This window comes from Lampris incognitus, chromosome 14 (assembly GCF_029633865.1).
Source record: "Lampris incognitus isolate fLamInc1 chromosome 14, fLamInc1.hap2, whole genome shotgun sequence".
NCBI lineage: Eukaryota > Metazoa > Chordata > Actinopteri > Lampriformes > Lampridae > Lampris > Lampris incognitus.
In genome coordinates, this window is record NC_079224.1 from 27,565,702 (window position 1) to 27,588,023 (window position 22,322).

Genomic DNA, 22,322 nt, shown 5'->3' on the forward strand with positions numbered 1-22,322 from the left:
CATAAACCTCCTCTTTGGCCTTCCTCTTCTCCTCTTCCCTGGCAGCTCCATATTCAGCATCCTTCTCCCAATATACTCAGCATCTCTCCTCCACACATGTCCAAGCCATCTCAATCTTGCCTCTCTTGCTTTGTCTCCAAACCGTCCAGCCTGAGCGGTCCCTCTAATATAATCATTCCTAATCCTGTCCTTCTTCGTTACTTCCAGTGAAAATCTTAGCATCTTCAACTCTGCCACCTCCAGCTCTGCCTCCTGTCTTTTCGTCAGTGCCACCGTCTCCAAACCATATAACATAGCTGGTCTCACAACCATCTTGTAAACTTTCCCTTTAACTCTTGCTGGTACCCTTCTGTCGCAAGTCACTCCTGACACACTTCTCCACCCACTCCACCCTGCCTGCACTCTCTTTTTCACCTCTCTACTGCACTCCCCGTTACTTTGGACGGTTGACCCCAAGTATTTAAACTCAAATGCCTTTGTCACCTCCACTCCTTGCATCCTGACCATTCCACTGTCCTCTCTCTCATTCACGCATAGGTATTCCGTCTTGCTCCTACTGACTTTCATTCCTCTTCTCTCCAGTGCATACCTCCACCTCTCCAGGCTCTCCTCCACCTGCACCCTACTCTCGCTACAGATCACAATGTCATCCGCGAACATCATCGTCCATGGAGACTCCTGCCTGATCTTGTCCGTCAACCTGTCCATCACCATTGCAAACAAGAAAGGGCTAAGAGCCGATCCTTGATGTAATCCCACCTCCACCTTGAACCCATCTGTCATTCCAACCGCACACCTCACCATTGTCACACTTCCCTCATACGTATCCTGCACCACTCCTACATACTTCTCTGCAACTCCTGACTTCCTCATACAATACCACACCTCCTCTCTCGGCACTCTGTCATAAGCTTTCTCTAAATCTACAAAGACACAATGCAACTCTTTCTGGCCTTCTCTATACTTCTCAATCAACATTCTCAAAGCAAACATCGCATCTGTGGTGCTCTTTCATGGCATGGAACCATACTGCTGCTCGCTGATCATCACCTCTCCTCTTAACCTAGCTTCTATTACTCTTTCCCAAATCTTCATGCTGTGGCTGATCAACTTTATACCTCTGTAGTTGTTACAGTTCTGCACATCGCCCTTGTTCTTGAAAATCGGTACCAGTATGCTTCTTCTCCACTCCTCAGGCATCCTCTCACTTTCCAGGATTGTGTTAAACAATCTAGTTAAAAACTCCATTGCCATCTCTCCTAAACATCTCCATGCCTCCACAGGTATGTCATCAGGACCAACTGCCTTTCCACTCTTCATCCTCTTCATAGCTGCCCTCACTTCCTCCTTGTTAATCCGCTGAACTTCCTGATTCACTATCCCTACATCATCCAACCTTCTCTCTCTCTCATTTTCTTCATTCATCAGCCCCTCAAAGTATTCCTTCCACCTTCTTAGCACACTCTCCTCGCTTGTCAGCACATTTCCATCTCTATCCTTGATCGCCCTAACTTGCTGCACATCCTTTGCAGCTTGGTCTCTCTGTCTAGCCAATCGGTACAAGTCCTTTTCTCCTTCCTTAGTGTCTAACCTGTCATACAACTCACCATACGCCTTTTCCTTTGCCTTTGTCACCTCTCTCTTTGCTTTACGCTGCATCTCCTTGTACTCCTGTCTACTTTCTTCATCTCTCTTACTATCCCACTTCTTCTTTGCCAACCTTTTCCTCTGTATAATTTGCTGTACTTCCTCATTCCACCACCAAGTCTCCTTGTCTTCCTTCCTCTGTCCTGATGACACCAAGTGCCTTCCTAGCTGTCTCCCTCACTATTTCTGCAGTGGTTGTCCAGCCATCTGGCAACTCTTCACTATCACCCAGTGCCTGTCTTAACTCCTGCCTGAACTCCACACAACAGTCTTCCTTCTTCAACTTCCACCATTTGATCTTCGGCTGTGTCTTCACTCGCTTCCTCTTCTTGGTCTCCAAAGTCATCCTACAGACCACCATCCTATGCTGCCTAGCTACGTTCTCCCCTGTCACCACCTTGCAGTCTCCAATCCCTTTTAGATGGCGCCTTCTACATAAGATATAGTCCACCTGTGTGCACTTTCCTCCACTCTAGTACGTCACCCTGTGTTCCTCCCTCTTCTTGAAATATGTATTCACCACAGCCATTTCCATCCTTTTCGCAAAATCGACCACCATCTGTCCTTCCACATTTCTCTTCTTGACTCCATACCTTCCCATCACCTCCTCATCACCTCTGTTCCCTTCACCAACATGTCCATTGAAGTCCACTCCAATCACCACTCTCTCCTCCTTGGGTACCCTCTCCACCATGTCGTCCAACTCACTCCAGAATTCTTCTTTTTCATCCATCTCACACCCAACTTGCGGGGCATATGCGCTGATAACATTCAGCAATAAACCTTCAATTTCCAGCTTCATACTCATCACTCTGTCTGACACTCTCTTCACCTCCAGCACGCTCTTGACATACTCTTCCTTCAGAATTACCCCTACCCCATTTCTCCTCCATTCACACCATGGTAAAAGAGTTTGAACCCATCGCCGATACTCTTGGCCTTACTCCCCTTCCACCTGTTCTCTTGCACACACAGTATGCCTACCTTTCTTCTTTCCATCATGTCTGCCAGCTCTCTCCTTTTACCAGTCATAGTGCCAACATTCAAAGTTCCAACTCTCACCTCCACATGTCTACCCTTCCTCCTCTCTAGCTGCCTCTGGACATGCTTTCCCCCTCTCCTTCTCCTTCGCCCAACAGTAGCATAGTTTCCACCAACACCCTGCTGGTTAACAGTACCGGTGGCGGTCGTTGGTAACCCAGGCCTCGACCGATCCGGTATGTAAGTCTTATTTATGATCCGCATATTTGATTTGGCAAAGATTTTACGCCGGATGCCCTTCCTGATGCAACCCTCCCCATTTGTCCGGGCTTGGGACCGGCGCTAAGGATGCACTGGCTTGTGCATCCTCAGTGGCTGGGTTAAATTAAATCTCTGCACTAGTGAAGAAAATAGTGGATTAAATCTGGTCTTTAACGATGATAACAGTAAGGTATTTAACTTTAAATTTCACAGGAATTCCTGCAATGTCAAAATCACTGCAGGCCTTGATGAGAAGCAACTCACATTTGGATAGGTCAAGTTTGAGACCAGAGGCTGCTGAAAACATTTCTAATAGTTTAACTACAATATCAATTTGATATCTATCTTGTAAAAAGAGTTGTATCCGCTAGCTGACTCGGAGTGATTACCTTCCCTGCTATTGAAACACCTTTTAATCTACTTTTTTTTTAATGTAATTGGCTAAAATTTCTATGGGAAGTGAAAATAAATATGAGGGGACGCGACAGCCCTGACTGATCCCGCGTTCCAGTCTAAATTTCTTTGTAGTTCCATGGGGCAATTTAATGAAACTATCCCCAAAAGCATTTTGCATATTGATTTTTTTATTGTGTTCTCCAAATTAAAAAACAAAAAACAGAGCTTTAAAAACAAATTGATGCTCTCTAGAGTTAACAGCCTTGCAAAAATCTAGAAAAACAACGAAACTTATCTATTATTAAATCTGAATAGTCTGAGATATCAAGGACAAGTCTTGTATTGTCAATTATGTATCTACCAGACATAAATCCATTCTGGGATTCATCAATAATATAATTTGGGATTGTCTTTAATTTATTAGCGACACATAATTCAATAGTTTTATAATCATTGTTAAGCAGATGCCAATTATCCAACATTAAGACATCTTTCTGTCGCTTTGGGATTAGTAATGAAACCTTGGCATAGTGAGGGAGGGAGTTCTTCATTGTTGATATTCTCGATAAAAACACTAGGTAAAAAGGGGTAGGCTCTGCTGAGAACATTTTAGAAGTCAGCCCATCTATTCCAGAGGATTTGTTCAATTCAGGTTTCTTAATAGCATCCTTAATTTCTACAATAGTGATTGGCGTATCACATATTGTTTAGTTAACATCTCTGATTGTTTTAATATCACCTAAATAAAAGTTTTAGTTTTAGAATGATTTTCGCAAATTTTAGCAATGTCTTTTGGATTGTCAACAACTATGCCATTTAGGGAAAGTCTTGTTATGCCATTTATTCGGAATGGTGGCCCAGTGGTTAGCAATGTTGTTGTCACTGAAAGAGTGCAATTCGTTGTAAGAATACAATGACAAAATAAAGTGGTCTGCTTTCTTCTTACTTTGTTTGGCCTTTGTATCTCCAACTTGAAGAAATAACTTGGAGTTCTGTTCCCCCTTTTCAATCACTAGCACCTCCTCTGGTTGGTCAGGGCACCTGTTCGGGGGGGGGGGGTTGGGGGGAATAGTGTGATCCTCTCACGTGCTATGTCCCCTGGCGAAACTCCTTACTGTCAGATGAAAAGAAGCAGCTGGCGACTCCACATGTATCGGCAGGAGGCATATGGTAGTCTGCAGCCCTCCCCAGATCAGCATAGGGGGTGGAACAGCGACTGGGATGGCTCAGAAAATAGGGTGATTGGCCAAGTACAATTGGGGAGAACCCCCCCCCCCCCCAAAAAAAAGTCATACCTGGTGCAACAGGCTGCTGGTGTGGAGTCTGGTTGGAATGAAAACCTGCATATACATGGCTCTCCATGGTACATGGTTAGCCACCCCTGGATTAGACGGGTCAGAGGTAGAATTTTCTAGAGATTTTCTGAAATTGATTATAATATTTTGCTTCTGGCCTTTAAGGTCCTAAATGGCCTGTCTCCACCTTATTATAGCTGATCTTTTACGTATGTACATTTACTCCCACCAGCTATTCTCTGTTCCTTTGAGGTTGCGCCTATCCTACCCATCCCAAGTGCCAACTGGTTTCCTCATGAGTGACTGAGCATTCTGTTTTACGGACTTACCTCTCTCCCAGAGGGCAGCTACCACACTGTTTTTAAATCAAAACTAAAAACTCTTACTCCCTCCTGTTATTCTATGCGACAACAACTTGTGCCATTCTTCAATTGTTCTCTTGTGTTTTTCATTTTGTTCTACCGCTATCTATTCTACTTTTTACTTGTGCTATTAAATACAAATGACTATTATTATTATAATTTAGAATCGAATGTAGTCTTTCTTTCTGTAACATAATTTATCCATTACTATCTGAATTGTCTTAAAATGCAAAGCCATGCCCATTTTGTATTATATGTGTGGGGAAAACTGATGTATGTGTCATTTAAATTGAAATCAGTTTAGGTGTACATACTCACAAAGGCAATATCTCAGACACAATATGGTCCTGTGATGGCCTGGCGGCCTGTCCAGGGTGTTTCCCTGCCTGCCGCCCAATGACTGCTGGGATAGGCTCCAGTGTCCCGTGACCCTGAGAGCAGGAAAAGCGATTTGGATAATGAATGAATATTGCTTTCACCTTTCAATTCATCCATAAAACTGTTGGATAGCTGTAGGCTGTTCATTGACTGTGGTCTTACAGGGTCTTGTCTGTCTGTCTGTCTGTCTGTCTGTCTGTCTGTCTGTCTGTCTGTCTGTCTGTCTGTCTGTCTGTCTGTCTTTTCTGGTTCCAGTTGAAGACCCGGCAGGGCACAGAGCTGCTGATCCAGTCTGAGAATGACAGCATCATCAACGACTGGTACCGAGCACTGCAAGACACCATCAGTACCCACGTAAGAACTCCCACTATCCTTCCTCCCCATCTCACTAAATGAGGATTTGCCTGGAAATGTTATCACTTACTCTCAATGAGGCTATCTGTTTAGCATTAAAATGTCACTGTCAACAGTGAGGACACAACATCTCTGACTGTACCAATAATTCCACAAAAATGCATCAAACAAAAAAAGTGTTAAAAGAGTAAAGTGCTGTTGTACAATATCAGTGAGGTCCGTTGATTGTTTGTCCTGCCATGTGGTGAGGAAAAAGATTGATGGCACTGTTCCTGCTGATGCCACAATGTGTTTAGCTCAGTGAAGGATGAAGGTTTAGGGAATTCTTCTTCAAAACAGAGTTAGAAAAGAATACATGGGGTAAGCACAAAACTTTAAAAGTCTGTTGGGGAAAAAATGTGTTTTATGAGAGGTTTTGAAAGATGATGTTAATGTGACCATCTTAATTTCCTCTGGCAAGGTGTGCCATTGCTTAAGATCCAGATGACAGAGGCCTGAATTTCTTTGGTCTTTGACTTAGACCTCTGCACAGATTGTAAATGTTGTTACCAGTTCCTGTGGGTGCAAAGGTAGAGATTCAGGTATTTGTTTGCCACTGTTGTGTGTGTGTGTATGCGTGTGTGCGTGTGTGCGTGCGGACTCCAGGCCTGGGAGTCTGATGAAGCCATAGAGGAGGACATGCCTGAGTCCCCTGGTGTTGAGAAAAATGACAGAGAGAAAGACCTCAGAGATTCCAAGAAGGGGAGAGGTATGTGAGATTGTAATGGCTGACACAAATTAAATGAAATGACAAACCCATCTGTCAAGGTAACCTTATAAGATAAAGGAAATTGGTAAGAAACTTAAAGTGAAAAGATGACCATGTTAACTGTCAACACATGATGACACATCAAAGAGCTGCAAGAACTGATTCTGTGAAAACAGCAAATTGTTACATCACAACAAGAAAACAGAGAATGGAATCAGTTAAGAGTGTAAATATTACATTGTGTTTGTATACATTCACATCTGTGTGTAGCTGTTTGCCAACAACCATACTCACTTATACCCTGGTTCTGCCAAATGACGGAAGCTAAGCAAATATGGGCTTGGTTAGTACTTGGATGGGAGACCTCGTAGGAAAATGAGTTGTTGCTGGAAGTGATGTTGGTGGGCCAGTAGGGGGCAGTATTCTCTCTGGTCCTAATTTTTAAAAAATCACAGTGCAGTGACGGGGACACTGTGCTGTAGGAGATGCCGTCCTTTGGATGAGACATTAAACGCGGTCCTGACTCACTGTGGTCATTAAAGATCCCATGGCACTTATCGCAAAGAGTAGGGGGTTATCCGGTGTCCTGGCAAAATTTCAACCTCGTTCCCTCTATCTGGCCACCTCATCATCCCCCCATGTAATTGGCTCAATGATTCCTCCCTCTCCACCTCAAGCTGATGTGTGGTGAGCGTTCTGACGCAAAATGGCTGCCGTGCATCACCCAGGTGGGTGCTACACATTGGTGGTGGTTGAAGTGAGTTACCCCCTTCAATGTGAAGCGCTTTGGGTGTCTAGAAAAGTGCTATATAAATGTAATGATTATCAAATTGTTTGTCTGGACTTTGATCTGTGTACTGTAGATATCAGTTTCAATTCAGCGGCCACTAAAAAAGAACCAGTTGTCAATAAACCCCTGACAGCTATAAAACAACCACTTGTCAGACTTGTTCAGCCAAAGCATGGTTGAGCATGATGCCGGTCAATGTTATGAGACGTTTGGTGGACAGCTTTGTCTCATCCTCTTTCCCCCCTGCAGCCATGAAGAGCTCCACCAGCATGGATGCCTCGGACAACAAGAAGACCAGACACAAGCTGAAGAAGTTCCTCACCCGCCGCCCCACCCTGCAGGCCGTCAGAGACAAGGGCTACATCAAAGGTGGGTGAAGATGCTGGAAAATGGGGTCAGAACAAATCTAATCACGTGGGTTACTTCATAACATTTTTTTTATTGCGATAAAAATAACTACTTGTACTGCAGTTTCCTAATAAAAGTTTATGAAGTGCTTTGCACCCAAGACCAACAAAAGTCACAGAGACAAGGTTAGACATGAAGAAGAGCAGTGAAAACGTGTAGAGCACCTACACAGCTGATGGGATACAAACTTTTGTTGGGGAAAGCAGAAAGTTACTCTGTTTGTGTGTGTGTGTGCATAGATGGGTGTGGTGTGGGTGGAGAAAGATGCACGCACACACACACACACACACACACACGCGTTTTTAGTGACTGGCAATGGGTAGAGGTACAAATCCCTTGTTAGAAAGAATGGCAAAGTCAATATTTGTTAAAAACTTTTGGTTTAGACAACTTTTAAGAGCTCTCAAAACGTATTTTCTCTTTTATATGCTCTGATAGGCGGGGGAATGAAGTACAAACTGCAAATTAAATCACAAGCTTTATTGGTATTATATGTCTATTTTATATTGTTCTTTTCTTCTTGTCTGTTTATATGTGATAAGTTTACTGTTGGACTTTGTGTTTGATAGGGAGCATGTTCCATCCTCTCATGCAGAGTTCAGGTTTAGTTGGTCCCTGAGGCTCCAAATCTAGTTTCAATTGCGTAGAGCCTCTGGTGCTAATCAACATTAGACACAAGAATTTTACTGGGCATCATAAAAACTACTTGCTCTCTGAGATAATAAAATTGTTGATATATTAATGTGATGATTATGTTTGGAGGTTTGACCCTCTGTCTTGACGTACACGTTCTGCCCACTATGCTGATGAACACAACTGTTTCATTAACTCATAAAATCTGGTGGTTTTTAATTGGCAGTGCAAAGTTAACCATATGAGTTAACTATTATCAGTGGCTGTGAGGACACGTACAGAACTGAAGAGTGGCAGACTGGAGTTATGACCATGGTTCTGTTCTTATCTGACCTCAGATCAGGTGTTTGGTTGCAGCCTGAGCAGCCTGTGTCACCAGGAGAAAAGTACCGTGCCAAGCTTTGTCAAGCTGTGCATAGACCACGTCGAGAGCAATGGTGAGTTTCGATCCTTTGTTTTTGTTTGGAAGACCGGATTAGTGGGGTTAAGGGCGTTGAGGTTATCTGGTAGATAAGTCCATGATAACAGAACCGTATACTACAATGATTCGTAAATATTTAGCTGTGATTTTCAACCCTAATTTTCTGGAATTGCTTGTCCAATCTTTGTCACTCCACCTATCTGGTACTCCCAAGTAGTGGAAAACATACATGAGGAATTTGCACATATTGTTGGACTTGTCTGTAGTCTGTGGTTAAAATTTTTTTTTTTGCATCCATGTTCTCCTGCAGGCCTGTGTGTAGATGGATTGTACAGAGTCAGTGGGAATCTGGCTGTCATACAGAAACTTCGCTTTGCTGTCAATCATGGTGAGCTGAGACTCCTACTGTCACCAACACTGCTTCATGTATATATTAACACGTGGACTCAGGATACTGTCACATAGGAAGTCTGAGGAAGAGTTGATGTCAGGGGTAGATTGACAGTGCCTTGTTGGCTTATTTTGTTTGTGAGTCTGTGTTTGTACATCTACTATATATGTTTGTGTGGATTTGTGTTTTCTGTGTGTGCGTGCGTGTTTGTGTGTGTATTATGTGCTCTCTGGTGTGTGCTCTCTGATGTGTGTACCTGTTGATATGTGTCCAGATGAGAAGGTGAACCTATCTGATGCGAAATGGGAGGACATCCATGTGACCACGGGAGCACTCAAGATGTACTTCAGAGAGCTACCTGAGCCTCTCTTCACCTACGGCCTCTTCCACGACTTTGTCAGTGCGATCAGTACGTACTGGACACAACATCAGATTTACCATGTTGATAAACTTGCTCCCAACTTCCATAAAACGATTGTAGTGTTGGTTATTTTTTAAAAGAAAAGTGCGGGGGATTAGGTTGAGGGGCAGGTTTGTGATAAAGTCGACTGATTCAGTTGTTTTCGAAGTCTGGATATCATACATATCAAGATGGCCACCATGAAGAACTTCAGTCCCCACAAGCAGCCAGGCCAGTGGGCAGCACATGGCAGGTGTCCCAATAAAAGAATGATGAGAGCAGGGACAGATTGCAGAAGCTTTGAGTCAGAAGGCTGAAAAACAGAGGCGAGACACAGCTCTAGAAGAAGTTTGCCTTATAGATGGGCTTAAACTGATTTTGAGCTGAGTTTCGATACCAATGAACGGTAATTTAAGTTGGCCTTTTTAGTCATTTTAATGGAAGTCTTTTTTCTGTTGTTGGAAGAATAAATCCCTGACCGTTTTATTTTGGAAGAAACCTTATCATGCCTCCTTTGTTCCTGAATTCATCCACACTACAGAGCATTGAGACGGTCACAACCCCCTGTGACATCACAGCGGGTATAGTTCTATAGAGAGACAGACCAAAGTTATATATTTTTGCAGTCACTGGAATTAGTGCTCTCGCTTCCCTCCATGGTTGCTGTTGACTCACTGAGTTATTCCCAAAAGTAAAAAAAAAAACAACAAAAAAACTGCAGGGTGCGGTTTCATAGCCCATCCCAACATTTTCCCCAGATTCTGGTATTTTCTAATGCTGCATGATATGCCGCCTGTCCTTTTGACATGCGGCATATCATGACAAGTTTATTTTTCTCTCCACAATGCAGAGATTCCAGACTACAAGCAGCGAGTCCAGTCCATCAAAGAGTTGATCAAACAGTTGCCAATCCCCAACCATGACACCATGCAGGTCCTCTTCAAACACCTCAGAAAGTAAGCTAAACTCTGCATGTGCCGTTACAGTTGGGACACAATCTCGAAAGCTTGTTTCAGTGTTGTCTTTATTTCACTGGACGCAGTAAACCCCCACCCCCCTCTTCTTCTTTTTTTTAATAAAATGGCATCAATCTTAAGATAAAGGTTGACACTTAAACTAAATTACTTTCTGTTCAACATGGTCTCTTAAAGTTTAATGAATGTAAGTTAAAGGTTTTTATTACCTCTTTTTTTAATATGAGGCCAAAGGAATTAACAACCCAGTTTTACAATCAAATTAAACATGGGGGGAAAAATGTATATTCATTAGAATGTGTTCCTGAGTGACCAAGCTAATTTACCACTCGACAAACACTGCCCAACTGCAACATTTTGTAGACCTTTTAAGATTAATTTAAGACTCAGAGTTTTATAATTAACTGTGTGTATCCTCTCAAGGCCTTGGATTTCATTCAGTTCATCATCACCCGGTCAGTTTTGGTGAACATCTAACCCTTCACCTTCCTCTCCCCTTTGATCCCCCCCCTCGTGATGTCCCCCAATCCTGCTCCCATTTTTCCTTCTACCATCTTCTCTCTCTCGCTGTCTGTCTATAATGCAGGGTGATCGACTGGGGCGAGGAGAACCGTATGACAACCCAGAGTGTGGCCATTGTGTTTGGTCCCACCCTGCTGCGCCCTGAGACAGAGACCTGGAACATGGCAGTTCACATGGTCTATCAGAACCAGATAGTAGAGCTTGTTCTGTTAGAGTATGAGGGCATCTTCGGCAGGTAGACGGAGAAACCGGAGCAGGAGAGGTTTCTTTTCTTCCTCTCCCAATGCAGAGCTCTTCTTCACCCAGCTTTGGCCCTGCCCAGAACAGCCTTGCTTGGTCCGGGCCCAGTACAGCTTCTTTTCATCTCAAACCAACCCGTGGTCACTGGCTTCTCCAAAAACACAACCTTTGGACCAAAAAAATGAGTCAGATGAAGATAGACATGTCAGTGACCAATTAGACTCTTTGCGCTTGTCAGTACTCAAATCTCATTAACTCCACAGATGTGTTTATGCCACTTGACTGCAAAGGTGACATCCACTCTTGTCCTTACACTGGATTCCTATGGCTGATAAATGGGCAAAACAAGCCTACTGGATAGACAGGGTCAGACCAAGAACCTGCTGGAGGTTTCTATTCAGGATGGCGGTGGAATGAACTGGATGACATTTACTGGATCTGGCTCCTACAGTATTGGAGATCATTCTAGTTTCGATGATGCTGACTGCACCCTGTAATGTACTGTATTAGCATTTAAGACAGCAGACTAACCTGTATGTACACCAGCCGTTTCTGGTCGGTTGTCTGTCAGTTCTTAGTGTTGTCTCTGAAATCCTTTCTACCCTATATCAGGGCAGGGATCCAATCCAACAGACAAAGCCAGACTAGTTTACTTTTAAACTCCCCTCAGCTCCATTCTGTGAAAGGGAAGGCTGTAAATAGAAAGGCTTAGTTTTGTCTCTGATGTTTTTCCTTGGAGAGCATGCCCGACTGGGATACAAGCGAGGAGAACAGGGACCGATATGGAAGTCTCTTATCTACTATGGTTCAGGAGCTAATCCATATTGATGAACATTCATGAATATCAGCTTCCCCCCCATCCCCTTCTCTGTCTGTACCATTTTTTCTAGTTCTGAAATACTGGAGGCAGACTAGTCCTCTGTAGTCACTCAAATGGTCTAAACTACAACTTCCACACTACAGCTGTAATCTGTAAAAACAAATATACACAAATATACGCCATTTAACTTTTAGAACAGATCATCTCATGTCGCTCGAAATATCAACTTGGAAAAACAACAGCACTCTGCTGTGTATTTCCTTGGCTAATAGCTAGTTCATATTTAGACAAAGCCTTTGAGAATCTATCTTCTCTTGATAAATTTGTACAGCATTAAAGAGTGTGTGGATGGGGGTTGGATGAATGGGTGGACGGATGAATGAATTAAATGGCATCTTGTACAAACAGTAAATATGAGCGTAGATGCCTTGCGTGTTAGAAATATGGGGAAGCAATCACTAATGTACAACGATTCTACTACAGATGAATTGACTAATAAAGTTCTGAAATGGGCTTTTTGTGTGTTACCTAACAGTTTTGAAACTGAAACATCCTGAATGTTAAATAAATAATAAATAAAAAAAACTGCTGTTGGCTTTGTCAGATTGGAATAAAGACCTCTGATGTGAGCGATTTGAAATGTATTGACATTTACATCCCAACCTCACCGCAAAGCCAACAGGTCGAGCATGCACGTTGAGGAGCATTAGGTTTTGGTTTCCAATGGGGCCAACCGCCGCTGAAATAACATGCATTAATTTTATATATGAAACACATGTTTTATTCAGTGCTACTACAGTTAATACATGAGTTCACTGAATACACAGCAGGTTCACATTTGATATGGAGTAAAACTAACAGGAAATACATGGGGCCAACCGCTGAGCCATTTTCCAAACCATCAGGCACTGCATCTGTAAGGAACTTTAAATAATCTATATGAAGGGTTTTTATTTTGTTTGTTTCCGACGCCTCTTCTGCACAATTTGCCAAATAGCTTCCCAAGTGGCTCCAGCAACAAATTTAATTTATAAAGAGGAATGTTTACAGTTTAGTCTGTAGCCTAGAGTCAAGTCAAATCAGTTTTATTTGTATAGGCTAATATCACAAATTACAAATTTGCCTCAGTGGGCTTTACAGCAACACAACATCCTGTCCTTAGACCCTCCCATCGGATAAGGAACAACTCCCTAAAAAAAAAAACTTTAACAGGGAGAAAAAATAGTTAGAAACCTCAGGGAGAGCACCAGAGGAGGGATCTCTCTCCCAAGACGGACAGATGTTCAATGGATGTTGTGTTTACACAATTTACACAATACAACATGGAAGGAGGATAACAGTAGAGGATAACAGTAGATTGTCACAGCCACTTTTTTTCCCCCAAAATGTCTTAAAGTAACCTTACAATAGTTTTTTCTCAGGTAATGTTAATATCGAAAATGGATGTTAAACTTTTTTGTTCTTTCAGAGATACAGTAGACATGGGCAGCGCTTGGTCATGAGGTATGGGGAGGTTACATTTGTGAATCATAACATAAAAAGTAAATTTTTTTTTTAAATCAAATAAGCTTACTTTGCCGAGTGTAAATTCATTAATTCATTAATGTTGCAAACTGCTCATCCTAATTGAGGTCGCGGGGTGCTGGCAGCCTATCCCAGCGCGCACAGTGGACAGGTCGCCAGTCCATGGCTGGGCAGACATTTGTATAACCCGGAGGTCATCTGTTATGTCCGATTCACCGGACTGGACCGTGGGAGGGAGCTTCCGGTGTAAAGCAGACACGGGGAGAACATGCAAACGTCGCACAGGAAGGACCCTGGCCCGGCCGGAATCGAACCCAGAACCTTGTTGCTGTGAGGCGACAGCTACCTTTCAGAGTATAAAGACAAATGATATATACCTCGTTTACACGCTCCGCGAACCGCCCCGCCACTGTTTGAATCCTTGGCGCTGAATCGTGACTCATTTTAGGCGCCCCTTCACGGGGGGCAGGGAGGGACTTTACTTATCTGCTCTGCCGGGATAGAAACTCACTTCTGCTCCTACTGGGCAATGACAGAATGACGTGTCTCTAATAGACTTGTTTTTGTGGCGTTGTCTTTGAGCGCAATCATTATTATTATAACCGGTTATTTCTTGCCCGGTGCGGGATTCGATACGAGGTGTACTGCACCACAAGGCGACATCACTAACCGCTCGGCCAAAGGGTCAGACCCGTTAACTAGGTGTTATGTCTGCACACATCGACAGTGCTGCATTTGATTTGGTGCTGTTCTATTGTGCTGGGATCGATTGGTGATGCCTGCGGGCTCTGGGTTGTTTGATCGGGTCTGCCTTTGATGCTGCGTCAGTCTAAATAAATAATGCCACAGAGAGGTTGTGTCGAGCGACAGCGCTGTGTCCTGAAGTGATTTAAAAATACAATATTGGCGACGAGGATGGCTGATATCTCTCTCCCACCACCTGCCCCCTTCCTGGCATTACCTGGCGAGCCTCCGGTACCATGGACTCGCTGGCTACATAGTTTTGAAAATTACATCATCGCCTCCGGGCTCGACGACGTGAGCCAGGCTAGGAAGACGGCTCTGTTGCTACACTGCTTGGGAGCAGAGGGTCATCGTGTGCTCGGGTCTCTGGGGAACGTCACAAGCTTTGCCGAAGCTGTGGGACTTATGAGCACCCATTTCGCTGCTCCACAGAGTGCCCTCCTTCGGCGATTTATTTTCCGTCAGCGACACCAACTGCCTGGTGAGTCTGTGCGGCAGTATGTAGCTAATTTGCGAGGGCTAGCTAGCTCATGCAAGTTTGGCGCGCTTCAGGACGAGATGGTTCGCGACCAGCTAATCGAACACACCAACAACGCAAAGGTGCGTGAGACTCTCCTGCTGGAAAAAGACGATCTGCTGCTGTCCAGAGCAATTACCATCGCACTACAGGTTGAGGGAGCAGCTGAGTGTGCTGCTATGCTAAATACACAGCAAGTGGCCACCTCCAGTCAAGCTGCCAACGACTCCTCCCTCTACTCACGGCTGCCCCTCGGGACGCAACCCGACCAGAGCGAGGCGGGCGCCGACTCCACTGGGGACGTATTGCAACTGCAACGACGGCGTTCTCGGCCCCGCCCTCAACAGTCCTGTGGTAACTGTGGGTCTCGCTCTCATGTTTCAAGGGCTCGGAACTGCCCTGCCCGTGGCCAGACATGCCGTAGCTGCGGTAAGCACAATCATTTTGCCAACGTCTGTCGATCTTCCCCGGCTGGGTCAGAGGGCCACACCCCCCAGTCTTCAACCGCCGTCATTCACAAGGTGAGCTCTGGGCCAGTGTCATTCAAATCATGCACAGTCAACATTAATGATGTGTGCATCCCCCTGCTGTTGGACACCGGTGCAAGTGTGTCTCTCCTGAATGTTGATACCTACAGTCAATTTTTCGGTTCACTGCCACTGTCCGCACCCTCAGCTGTCCTCTGTGGGTATGGTGACTCCAAAATCGATCTGGTTGGCTCTCTCCAAGTGACTGTCCGCTATGGAACCAAGCTGGTGCCCAATGCAGTTTTTCATGTGGCACGCCGTGGGGCCAACCTGATGGGCCTGGACCTGTTCTCCGCTCTGGGGTTCTCCCTCTTAGACACAAGGGGGGCAGCAATCCTGACTGTCGCCACACCTTGGCAGCAGAAGTGGCCATCGCTGTTTATGGGGCTGGGCTGCCTCTCCGCCTTCGCCCATCAACCTCTCCTCAACCCTGCTGTGAAATCTGTCATCCAACCACTGCGCCGCATCCCGTTGGCTCTCCGTGATGGGGTCTCCGCCGAGCTGCAACAACTGCTGGAAGCTGGCATCATTGAACCGGTGGACGCGTCACCTTGGGTCTCAAACCTCGTGGTGGCTAAGAAGAAGTCGGGGGGCCTGCGTGTCTGCGTCGATCTACGTGCAGTAAATAAGGCAGTGGTCCCTGATAAGTATCCACTGCCCACCTCAGAAGAACTCACTGCTCAGTTCTATGGCTCTGAGGTGTTCTCCAAGCTCGACCTCAGACAGGGGTACTTACAGGTGCCCCTCCACCCCAGCAGCCGAAACCTCACAGCCTTTGTGACACATGCAGGAGTGTTTCGCTACACCAGGATGCCTTTCGGTCTCAGCTCCGCCCCTAGCTGCTTCCAGAAAATCATGGTCTCCGTGCTGGCTGGCATACTGGGCGTGGCCATTTATCTGGACGATATAGTGGTACACGGGCCCACCAGTGAAATCCACGACAAGCGCCTCAACATGGTCTTCGTAGCCCTGTCCAAGCACAAGCTAACTCTCAATGCTGAGAAATGTGTCCTCTCTGTGCCAGCCATCGAATTCGTGGGGTTCCGGCTGTCAGCGAGCGGTGTAACTCCACTACAATCCAACGTGGACGCCATTCAGGCCATCCCTGAGCCCAGCTCGGCCGCCCAGGTCGCCTCCTTCCTGGGTATGACAAGTTACCACCTGAGGTTTCTTCCCCAGTACTCTGCGACCACAGCCCCCCTGCGCCAGCTGCTGCGTAAGGACGAGCCATGGGTGTGGTCAAAGGCATGCAGTGACGCTGTGCGTGATCTCAAGACTCAACTGACTTCACCACCAGTGTTGGATCACTTCGACATCTCCAGCTCCACCTTTGTGACCTGTGACGCATCAGCCACAGCGATAGGGGCTGTGCTGTCTCAAACCCAGAACGGTGTGGAGAAGCCCATTGCCTTCGCCTCCCGTGCCCTCAACCTGACCGAGCAGCGGTACTCCGTGGGTGAGCGTGAGGTGTTAGCCTGTATCTGGGCTTGTGAAAGGTGGCACCTCTACCTCTATGGCCGCTCCTTCACCCTCAGGACAGATCACCAGGCCCTTACAGCGCTGCTGTCCACATCTGGGACAGGCCACAAACCCCTGAGGCTGCACCGCTGGTCTGACCGCCTCCGCCAGTACAACTTCAGCCTGCAGTTCACCCCAGGCAGAGACAATGTTGTCGCCGACCTGCTCTCTCGCTCTGTCTCCACCCCAGCTCCACAGACGGACACTGACTGTGTGGAAAAGGACATTGTCCAAATGCTACACACACCCCTCCAGGCCACTGTCTCTCTGCAGGAGCTGAGGGCAGCCTCCGAACAGGACCCTGTCCTCTCCCAGCTCCGCACCTACATCCAGAACGGCTGGCCTCACAAGGTCCCAGAGGAGCTGGCTGCGTTCGCCCGAGTCAGACAGGAGCTCTCCTGCTGGAACGACACCTGCGTGGCACGTGGGTTTTGCACAGTGGTCCCAGCTGCTCTCCGTGCACGTGTTTTGAATACGGCGCATGAAGGCCACCTGGGCATTGTGAAACTGAAACAGCGCTGCCGAGACCTGGTGTGGTGGCCGGGGATAGACAGAGATATTGAGGCTCTGGTGAAGGACTGTTCTGCCTGCCTTGTGAGTGGCAAGACTGGCCACCAGGCTCCCCCACCCCTGCAACCTCTCGCCTGGCCCTCTCAGCCCTGGGAACACCTGCAGTTGGACATTTGTGGTGAGATCCATGGAGTTCCCCACCACCAACGCTTCATGGTGGTCGCCTACGATCTACACTCAAAATGGCCTGAACTCACCACTTCCGGCACTGTGACCTCACAGATCATCATCGACTTCCTGGACTCTCTTTTCTCTCGCTGGGGCCTCCCAAAGACCATCACCACTGACAACGGCCCTCAGCTGGTCTCTGCTGAGTTCACTGCTTATCTCGAAAGCAAGGGTATCCATCATATACGCACTGCGTACTACCACCCCCAGGCCAATGGCGGCGTTGAACGTTTTCACCAGTCACTGAAGAACGGCCTCAGAGCACACATGGCCCAAGGGTGCTCTTTCACGCAGGCCATCCGTCACACTCTGCTGCACTATCGGGCCACACAGCACTCGACCACAGGCGTCTCCCCAGCCTCTCTCATGCTAGGCCGGGGACTGTGCATGCCCCTTGACAGGCTCCGCCCCTCCACACCTCAGGCACCTCCCTCTGGGGTCAGAGCCTCAGTCACTCGTCAGCAGACGCGGATGAAGCAACGGTTTGACCAGTCAAAACGAACCAGGGTGCCAGACATCAATGTGTCAGACTGGGTCAGGGTCCGCAGGCCCCACAGGGACAATAAAATGGCTTCATACTGGTCCTCTCCTCTCCAAGTCACCCGTCAGCTGGGCCCAGCCACTTACCTCCTCAGCGATGGCACTCGGTGGCACTCCAGTCGTCTACGGAAGGTGTCAGCTCCGCCACACACAGCTGGTGACACAACCATAGCCATTCCCTCAGCATGGCGAGACGCCCCGGGGCTTCATGCAGCTCCTACACGGGCCCCAGACATTCCTGGGCCTCAGCTTCCCCTGCCTTCTCCCTCCCCACCTCGGCCTGCCCAGCCTCAGGCCGCCCCGCGACCTGTTCGCACACGTTTACGCCCTGGCCACCTAGAGGACTTTGTGTCAACCTTTCATGTTTGAAATCCTGCCAGGGGGGGGGGGAATGTTATGTCTGCACACATCGACAGTGCTGCATTTGATTTGGTGCTGTTCTATTGTGCTGGGATCGATTGGTGATGCCTGCGGGCTCTGGGTTGTTTGATCGGGTCTGCCTTTAATGCTGTGTCAGTCTAAATAAAGAATGCCACGGAGAGGTTGTGTCGAGCGACAGCGCTGTGTCCTGAAGTGATTTGAAAATACAATACTAGGGACTAACGTGTTTTATTAGTAGTTTACATTATTATTATTATTTTATTTTATTTTTTGTCATTGCATTGTTTTCCTCCGCGAAGTGCGCACCTCAAAAGACCACTTCGATCACCAGTCTGTTCAGGTCCAAGTCTGGCACTTTATGGTCAGTTTACAGCTTTACCTCGACTGACTTTTTACTCCCTTCAACCTAAATTATTTGATTTGTTTTTATTATCATGGCATCACTCCTACATATACTTAATTCCTTTACGTCACTCGGTGAAAAATGTTAATTAAACCGGACTGGAATGTCAGGGAAATTTAAAAAACGAAGCGATCGCTAAAAAAAATAAATAGAGATAAACGACGAACAAATTCAGGAGCTTCTGCGAAAAGCAGATTACGTGTGTGTGTGTGTGTGTGTGTGCGCGCGCGCGTGAGAGAGAGAGAGTTGTAAAGCGCTTTGACTGGCTGTTGCAGCTTGAAAAGCGCTATATAAAATGCAACTTGATTGATTGATTGATTGATTGATTGATTGATTGATTGATTGATTGATTGATTGATTGATTAAAAAATAACCGACCACATATGCATGTCAGTGGTCCATTCACATGTTGGATAGATAGACAGATAGACAGATAGATAGGATTTTTAGGATTTACCTTAACTTTTGTCAGTGGTGATTCGCTAGCCTCTCAATAGTGCTACGTATGACAGTGGATATGAAAGTCTACACACCCCTGTTAAACTGGCAGGTTTTTTAGATGGAAAAAATGAACCCAAGATAAATCACTTTGAGTGGTTGTTGCAGCCAGAAAAGTGCTATATAAAATGCAACTTGATTGATTGATTGATAAGTCATGTCAGAACTTGTCCCACCTTTAATGTGACATTGTTTTCCACTATATTTTTATAAGTTGCAATCAAACATTTTAGAGGGTGGGAAAATGAAAAATACAAACGTACATTAACCTGGTTGCATAAGTGTACACATCCTTTTATTGGGGATGGGGGAGAAAACGGGTTAGGAAGTAAAGGTCTGCAGGCGACACGCTGACTGGATTTGGGCCGGGTTCGGGCCATTTGACTTCCCATATACGTACAGAGCACTCATAGGCCACTGTATAAAATATTGTTATCTTAATTATATTATAAATATTATGTATTGCAAGTACCTAATTTCGCACATAGTTTGTGTTATCAACAAATGGGACTACTGAATGTAAAAAAATGTCGGCATAAGCCAGAGTACCTGATAGGCCCATGGCGAACGAAATGTTCCTCCAAAAATTATTGTTCATATTGTGGTAGTCCGGGGTCATCTGGTGCAGACATTGATACCCAAGGACCGGCTGTTGAGATATGACACCAGTGTATTTGTATGACTATGTGTTACTGTGTACTATTATTTTGTTTACGACTTTGTTTGTCCACAAGTGGGCGGTGTTGCGCTTGCATGCGCGGATTGATTACGTCACTGAGACGCTATTCATTTTCTTCTTCTCCCAAAACGACCGAATAAACGAAGGCTGCATTTTTTTCCCTCCAGCAGAAGTTCGGTTGTCAGTACGATTCTTTATAACGGTTTAATAATCCACTTCATCTGCGCAGAGATAGACATAAAGTATTAGTCTAGTCTTCTAACAGGTTATGGGCCCAGATAACGTTGGATTATTTAGTAGTTTGATAAAAGAAGTACACGAAGTGTGATAACCTCGGATGGCGGGATGCGCGCAGGTTAGCACGGAGTAGCAAGTTAGCAAGTGTGAAGCTAGTTAGCATCGAGAGAGACTATCGGCAGGCTAACGGAACGCTAAGCTAAGCTAACGCTACCTAGGGAGATGGAGCGGAAGAAGAGCAGGTGGCCCACATTCAACGGACAGGCCGATGAGTATGAACTGGGAAGAGCGAATGCTCTGTTGCATGCATGGTGTGGGGCTGAAAACCACCATTCTTACCGAGCCCGTGGGACCTTTGACAGTGGAAGAAGAGCAGGCCCTAGACGAGGAGCGGAACGCGGACGCCTACTGCGCATTGGCGCCTTTATTGGACAACACAAGCTTGGGATTGATCTTTAGAGAAACGAAGAACAACGGTAGAGAGAGTCTACGGGTGTTGCGGGAACATTACATTGGTAAGGGCAGACCCCGGATTGTCACTCTGTATGTAACATTGACTGGGCTAAAGAAAGCTGATAATGAGACGATAACCGAATACATTATCCGAGTTGAACAAATCATTACGGCTCTCAAAGGGGCGGGAGAAGCACTGAGTGAGGGACTAATGATGGCCATGGTGATGAGGGGGTTGCCCGAGAGATGTAAGCCATTCACTCTAATGGTGACACATGGCGACAGTGAGTTGACATTGGGACAATTTAAGGCCAAATTGAGAAACGTTGAGGCGGCTGAAGATGTAGCTAATGCTACAGCATCGGACGAGACGTCCGAGAGGGTGATGAAGGCCCACGCAGCGCCTAAGAAAAAGCCAGTGAAACGCTGTGAGGGAGATGATGAACAAACGGTGCGCTGGCGATGCGGTGACAAAGGCCATCGGAAAACGGACTGTTCACGCAGCGTGTGGTGCAGCTTCTGCCGGGTCAAGGGTCACACGGACAAAGTGTGCAAGAAGAAGGACCGCGCTGATGGAGCCAGGTGTGCACGCGAGCAAGGTGGTGGTCACGGAGCAGGTCGAGGTCAGGGACCGGGGAATGCTGCGGAAGAAGAGAACTACATCTTCAGAGTGCAGGCTGGAGAGACCAGCTCAGCAGGACCAGGACGACGGCAACAGTTCAAACCAGGATTGATTGTGGACTGTGGGGCTTCTTCCCACATAGTCAATGATAAGAAGAAGTTGAAGAGCTTTGACAGCTCGTTCGAGCCAGAGAAACTACACCACACACTGCATGGAGCTGGCGGACGGTAAGCGCACCTTTGGTGTGGTGCAGGGCAGGGGAGATGCTACGGTATGTCTGCTCGACAGTGAGGGGCGACGGTGTAGAGTGACACTGCGGAACGCACTATATATTCCATCGTACCCCTAAGAGCTCTTCTCTGTGAAGTCTGCGACAGCACACGGAGCCAGTGTGTTCTTCGAAGAGGGCAGAGATGCCCTGATGTTACCGGATGGTACCAGGTTTGACATTTTTGTACAGGGGAAAATGTACTATTTGCAAACTGAATGTGTTGTTGAAAAGTGCCATGTGAGCCATGATATAGAAACTTGGCATGAGATAATGGGCCACTGCAACTATGATGATATCACAAAGCTGCAGGATATCACTGATGGTATACATATAAAGGGTAAAGTGTGTAAACCTGACAAAGAGTGTGCAGTATGCATAGAAGGGAAGTTTACCCAAAACAGGAACAGGAAATCTACAGACAAAGCCAAGACACCACTGGAGTTGGTAAACACTGATTTAGCCGGTCCTGTGGCAAACGAGTCCATTAATGGTTTCAGGTACATGCTAGGCCTGTCAGATAGCATTTGAAATTCGAATGTACATTCGAATTATGGTAATAATATTCGAATTTGAATATGAAAATATGAAATTCGATTTTTTGTAATATATTTTTTTAATATATTTTTCCCCCTTATTAATATTATTATTA

General features: G+C 46.1%; 1 protein-coding gene across 2 annotated transcripts in view; it reads left to right on the plus strand.

Moving 5' to 3' along the window:
* Positions 1–12,619, plus strand: part of LOC130123449 (rho GTPase-activating protein 12-like) — a 104,164-nt gene extending 91,545 nt beyond the window's left edge. For both annotated transcript variants that reach the window (XM_056292616.1, XM_056292617.1), the window contains 8 exons: positions 5,576–5,674; positions 6,320–6,422; positions 7,462–7,581; positions 8,592–8,690; positions 8,985–9,062; positions 9,340–9,474; positions 10,316–10,421; positions 11,026–12,619. In XM_056292616.1, the coding sequence (XP_056148591.1) occupies positions 5,576–5,674; positions 6,320–6,422; positions 7,462–7,581; positions 8,592–8,690; positions 8,985–9,062; positions 9,340–9,474; positions 10,316–10,421; positions 11,026–11,200 (915 nt within the window). In that variant the 3' untranslated portion in view covers positions 11,201–12,619. The remainder of the gene's footprint in view (positions 1–5,575; positions 5,675–6,319; positions 6,423–7,461; positions 7,582–8,591; positions 8,691–8,984; positions 9,063–9,339; positions 9,475–10,315; positions 10,422–11,025) is intronic.
* Positions 12,620–22,322: the final 9,703 nt, after the last annotated feature.